At 35.2% G+C, this 6331-nt stretch overlaps 1 protein-coding gene across 1 annotated transcript; it reads right to left on the bottom strand.

Moving 5' to 3' along the window:
• Positions 1–292: 292 nt before the first annotated feature.
• On the bottom strand, positions 293–2590 carry LOC107790736 (dof zinc finger protein DOF3.2-like). The gene is made up of 2 exons (XM_016612693.2): positions 2317–2590; positions 293–1455 (listed from the first exon to the last, which is right to left on the bottom strand). Exons 1-2 carry the CDS (start codon positions 2347–2349, stop codon positions 619–621), a joined length of 870 nt encoding a protein of 289 aa, XP_016468179.1. The 5' UTR covers positions 2350–2590; the 3' UTR covers positions 293–618.
• Between the last annotated feature and the right edge of the window lie 3741 nt (positions 2591–6331).

Below are 6331 nucleotides of genomic sequence, written 5' to 3'. Positions count from 1 at the left end.
ATTATTCCTATCATATAATATTCTTTCTAAGAAACAATCATGATAGCATATCAATCATAAATTAAATATGAAACATATCAATCACATTCACTTTCCTTAAACAACAATCCAGTAAAATTTTATAAGTGGGGTCTGGCCGAGAGGATAGTGTATACGCAGACCTTATCCTTACTCCGAAGGAGTAGAGAAGCTGTTTCCAATAGACCCTCGGCTCAAGAAGAAGAAAAGAGACAGTAGAGCGTAACAAACCAACAAAATTTCACACACCACAGTATGTCTGTCAGGAGCCAGATTAAAGAAGAATAAATCAACTTTCATAATTTCATTAGTTTGTCAATCCATAAGGAAGAGACCTAAAAGAGACATCCCAAATAGTTTTAAAAAAAATAGAGAGAGAGATGATTCAGGTGAATCAAATCTCTTTACACAACTCAAGATCATTAAGTTAAGTTTCAACTCTGATCTAAGAACAAAATTCTTTCATCTTTTTTACCTAGCAAAGACTGAGCGACATAGATAATAAATAAAATAAAAAACTCTTGGTAATGAACCCTTCTCTTTGGTGGATACTGCATAGCGCGAATCCAGATTAATCAGCTAAAAAAGTAACTCTAACATCTACATGAGAGGGCTATTGAGAAGTCCATGCCAAGAGTTACCACCAACCCCATTCCATATTCTCCTGCTTGAATCAAAATCAGTACCCATATTTCCATCTCCATTATTTATCTGCCATGGAAATCCCCACAACACTCTGTTGTCACCTTGATCTCTAGACATGTTGCACATCTCTTGTTTTACAGCTGTGACTGTAGTAGCTGTTGTTGTTGTAAGACCACTACTTATTTCTTGATCATAATGCATACTTCCCATTTCTTGATCACTTATATTATTGGCCCTCATTCCACCAGTTTCCACATGATGTCCCATATTCCCAACTCCATAATATAAATTTTGGTGAAATCCACCCCTAAGTGCATCAAAATATCCACTTTGAATTTCAGAAGGGGCAATGTTAGTCCTATTACACATCATTGAAATATTATGGTTTTCAATTCCCAAGTGCCCATTTCCTTGGTTTTGAAGTCTAGCAAATGCTAGGCCTAGATCAGTAGAGTCATAGGACATTGGTCTAGTGAGAGAAGAAAGTGGATTATTAGGGCTAGTGTTGATGGAATGATCTTGGCTAGTACTTCTTGATGAGGACCTTTTGTTCTTCCTACAGCCTCCTCCTACTGGAACATTTCTTAATGTCCCACCTTTAGTCCAGTATCTTCTGCATGATTTGCAAAAGTATCTAGGTTGAGAGAGACTGTAGTTGTTGTAGTAGCAGAATTTGGTGTTGCTGGAATCACATCTTGGACATTTCTGTGCTTGCTCGGGTGGCTTTGGCTTCTTGTCTTGCTGTGGCTTTGTGCTCACCAACACGCTTTCTAGGGTTTGGGAAGACAGTTCCTGAAAAAACACATTAACTATAGAAGATCAGAACTTGTTATCACTTGGAGGGAAAAATTGTAAAGAACTAGTAGTAGTAGTAGTAGTATATTTCATGAAGTAGAAAAGGAAACACTTAATTAATGTTCTAACTTCTAATGGATGCCGTAACTTTACATTCAAAAACATTTAACTTGAAAAGCAACATAGTTTTCTTATTAAATTATAAAGGGTTAGCTAGCATATCTTTGTTCTTATTTTGAAATACAAGAAATTTTCAAAAACTAGCAAAAGTATAAGCTTGTACAATAATACTAGATAGCACTTGGGCACAAATTATGAGTAATTCATTTACTTGGGGGGGGGGGGGTGTATTTTTGGGGTAAATAGTCCATGTATGTCTGATGATCTTTGTTTCTGATTTTACTTTCTCCCTTCAGAACTTCAAATGGATTGTATTTCAAAAATTACTTCTTCTCAATTAATTAAGATGGTTTCCAAAGAAACTCACCCTCCAAACCGAGGAATGAGAAGTAGGAGAATGACAACATATATAACCACTCCTAATGTGAACCAAAAACACTTAACAAGACTCAACAAGTGAAGAAAAACAGCTAGCATGCACTTTCGATCTTTTCACATGTAGTTTAGTAGAAGTGGTTATAGCTTTACAAGGACAAAAACAATTTCAAAATCTTCTCGGAGAGAGAGGAAACAGAAAATGAAAAACAAACAAACACGCGCACACAGAAAAAGAAAAGAATACAAGATCAAAAAGTCAATTGACACAAGTTGAACAAAACATAACAGAGAATAGAAAGAAACTAATCATTACTACTGCAAATACTACTCTTTATTTGCATCTAACTCACTAATTTATACCTGGTGATGATGTTGTGCGCTAGAGGGATCCATAATTAATGCACAATTATCTCTCTCTGAGCAGCTTAATATAAATTTTAGAGCTTGAAACTGATCAATCCTCCAAACTGGTTTAATTTTTGGGGGCTTAAGTAAGACAAATTAAAAGACAGGAATAAACTAAGAAACTGTTGAATAGAAGCAGAAGACAAATTTGAATTGCAAAGGAAAGGAGAGGAAATGATGCAAAAGCCAAGAGAACAACTTGTGTTGTGAGTGCTTCAATTCTCTCTAACCGCTCTCAAAATATATATATATATATATATATATATATATATATATATATATATATATATATATATATATATATATATAAATGTACATTAAGGAAAGACTGTGTGGAGCTAGGGAGTGGGCTGTTGCTTCAGTACATGTCTTAATTAGGTCCCTACTTTTAAAACAACCAACTCAATATATTCCTAAATGGGGTAAATGGTCCCTACTTTTACACTTCTCTTTGTTTAATAATTCATTATTAGTTCTACGGGATGTCTATATCTTCCATCAATATATATATATATATATATATATATATATATATATATATATATATACTCCATTAGGTAACCTTATTCATCAAAACTTAAACAAATGGAAGAAATCACCTATATTTTTGCCTCTGCAAAAATTTAAACCAAAAATTTCATGATTCTTACATCACTTCATTGATCATTAATCCCAGTTTTAAACTTCCTACAAAATTTAGTCTCGCTGGAAATTTTGTAATAAAGATCACATTATTTTATTATTGTTTATAGATAAATAAAACGAATATATATTGATGAATTACTAATTAAACGATTAAACTGAGTAGGCGATATGTATTTATCCTCCCTCCTTTCTGCAGTAAGTCTCCAATTGCTCGCGAGTTTTTTCTTCTTCTGACACTATGCAATGTATATGGAATTAAAATGATGACTTTCAGATGTTTAGGTAAGACTTTTACAAGTTTTATGACAAAAAAAATATGTAGAAAAGAAAAGATAATGGGCATGACTGATGTCGATCTCATTCTTTGTCCCATTATGCAAGCTCACCTTGTCTTGCACCCGCTCATGTCATTTCAGTTATGCTAGGAATTATTTTAAAAGAAAAAAATAATTGGCGTGCACTTTGTTTTAATATTCATATGAATGTTTATACCCTCAACCCGAAGAACTTAAATAGCGTGGAATTACAGACGTTAAACTTGAGAATTAAAGGACGCACAATATATTTTAAAGATAAAATTGCTGAAGGCTGAAGGTTGTTCTTCCTTCTTGTGAAAAGAGCTTTTCTCTATTTTATTTTTTATTTTTTAAAAAGATAAAAATCAGCCATACACGAGGAAAATGAAGAAGAATTTTCTTTGACATTTTTGTGATTGTGTTCTATTAGTACGATGGAATTTGTTTAAGATTTAAAAGATATAGTAATACAGATTCTTTTTCACTATATTCGTACAAAATTAAGTACGGATTTTCAACCTTGTTAACTAGGCTTTGGTTTGTGATGACCCAGTAGGTCATCTTATGTTTTAGAATCTAATTTTGTGTTTCAAAGCATCAAATACCTCATTTTAACCTTTCTCGATTTGCATGCGCAGTCCGGATATTTTTCCTGAAAGCTTTTATGTTAAAAACCGATAAAATATGGCATTTTTTGCCTTGAATCCATTTGAGTTGATTTCGGTCAATATTTTGAGTAAACGGCCCCGGATTCATTTTTTGACGGTCCCGGCGGGTCCGTATCGTGATATGGGTCTTGAGCGTATGCCCGTAATCGAATTCGGAGGTCCCTAGCTCGAGTTATAGCATTTTGTAGAAATTTGAAAGTTTAAAAATTTAATGACTTTGAAAGTTTGACCAATGTTTGACTTTATTAATATCGGGTATGTATTTTGGTTTCGATATTCAGTATAGGTCAAATTCTATATTTATGACTTGTCTGTCAAATTTGGTGAGAAACGGAGTAAGTTTAACGTGATTCGGACGTCCGGTTGTGAAATAGAAGTTCACGAGGTTTCTTGAAAAATTTCCTTTGATTTGATGCTAAATTCATATTTATAGGTGTTATTTTGGTGTATTTTGGTCATGCGATCAAGTTCTTATGATGTTATTACACTTGTGCGCATGTTTAGTTTGGAGCCCGAGGGGCTCGGGTGAGTTCCGGATAGGCTACTGAGTGGTTTTGAACTTAGAAACATAGCTGATGCATTTCTATTTCTGGTGTTGTCTGCAGATCTCGCAATTGCGAGGTATGGCTCGTAAATGCGAGCCTCGCTTTTTCAAAAAATATGTTGCATTTGCGAGTCCGGCCTAGGTTGGGGAGTTGTCAATTCCGCTTTTGCGAAGGCAGAGTCGCATTTGCGACTCAGCATCTTTGGGGATGAACTTCGCATTTGCGAAGAAAGGTCCGCATTTGCAAGGGCATCGGAGTTCGCATTTGCGACCACTTTATCGCAAATACGATTACTGAGATTTTGGAAGGAGTTCGCAATTGTGATGTTCGCGATTGCGAACATGATATCGCAATTGCGATATCTACAACTGTGTAAAACTTGAGTGAGACGAGATTTCTCTCATTTCTTCAAAATTTCAAACCAAGAAAACCCTAGAGGCGATTTTCCCAAGAACCCCTATTCCCCAAATCATTGGTAAGTGATTCTAATCTATTTTCTTTCATTCTTTCATTACATTTCCTAAGATTTCAACCTAAAATCTAGTGTTTTCATGGTGAAAATTGGGGGTTTGGGTAGAACTAGGGATTTTTGTAAAATTGGGATTTAGACCTCAAATTAAGGTCGGATTCCAATACAAATTACATAATCAGGCTCGGGGTGAATGGATTACCGGGTTTTGGTTCGAATTTTGGGTTTGAACCAAGTGGGCCAGGGAGTTGACTTTTGTTGACTTTTTCAATAATGACCTAAATTGAATCTTTTGCAATCGTGGATAATTCCTAAGGCTTATTTTGAATCGTTTGGTTGGTAATTTTCTAGATATTGTTGGTTCGGAAGCTTATTTGAAAGGCATAGTTGTGGTTGAGCTTTGAGTGGTCTTTGGAGCGAGGTAAGTGTTGTGTCTAACCTTGACTTGAGGGAACTATGAATCCTTGGACTATGTGCTATGTGAATTCCATGTGAGTGGCGTATATGCGAGGAGACGAGTGCTTATACGCTGCCTAATTACTTGTTTTCCCTGACTTCCATTGTTCTTTAATTATCTCCTTCCATGTCTTAAATGTTATATGCCCTAAATGCTTTTATGCTTATTTGCTACGTGTTAATCAATGTTCTCTCATGTTAGTGATGTTAGATCTTTTCATAGTTTCATAGTTCCCTGCTATTTGCTTAACTCTTACTTGCACCTTCTAATTGTAAATTACTGGATTGGTCTCGATGTGTAGTATTACTTATGTAGATTCTCATGTTGTACAAGATCTCTTTTTTGGTTTAGTTAAGTATTTATTTATCATAAAGATTTTTGTGGTTTGAATTATTAAATTGACTGTGCACATTGAGTATTCGGTACTGATATGGTGGGATTGGGTTGCATAACTGCAATAGATGAAATGAGGGTGGATTGCTATTGTGGAATAACTTTTTCCTCTTTTTTGGGTGGGATCGGATTGCATGCCGCAACAGGTGGAATAAGGGTGGATTGACATGGTGAAATATGGATGAATTGTGATATTAATATTGATATATGGTGGGATCGGGTTGCGCGGCACAACATCCTATGTGTTTATATTTCCTTGAGCTGTGTTGGTTTTCGGTATTCTCATTTAAAATGCTATGGATTGGTAATTTTGGACGACACTGGCTTATTACTTGAGGTTGTAGTTATTATTTTCAGTTGATTGTCTTATTTCTTCCCGTATTTCAATTTCTATCTTTATTATAAATAGAGGGGCAATGCGTAACATGTGCAAGGGCAGAGCAATGGGGCCAGACGAAATTCCGGTGGAATTCTAGAAGAGTGTGGGCCGGGCAGGT

Source organism: Nicotiana tabacum, chromosome 8 (genome assembly GCF_000715075.1).
Source record: "Nicotiana tabacum cultivar K326 chromosome 8, ASM71507v2, whole genome shotgun sequence".
Classification (NCBI taxonomy): Eukaryota; Viridiplantae; Streptophyta; class Magnoliopsida; order Solanales; family Solanaceae; genus Nicotiana; species Nicotiana tabacum.
The sequence above is the reverse complement of the archived record's forward strand: the minus strand, read 5'-3'. Positions and strand labels throughout refer to the sequence as shown.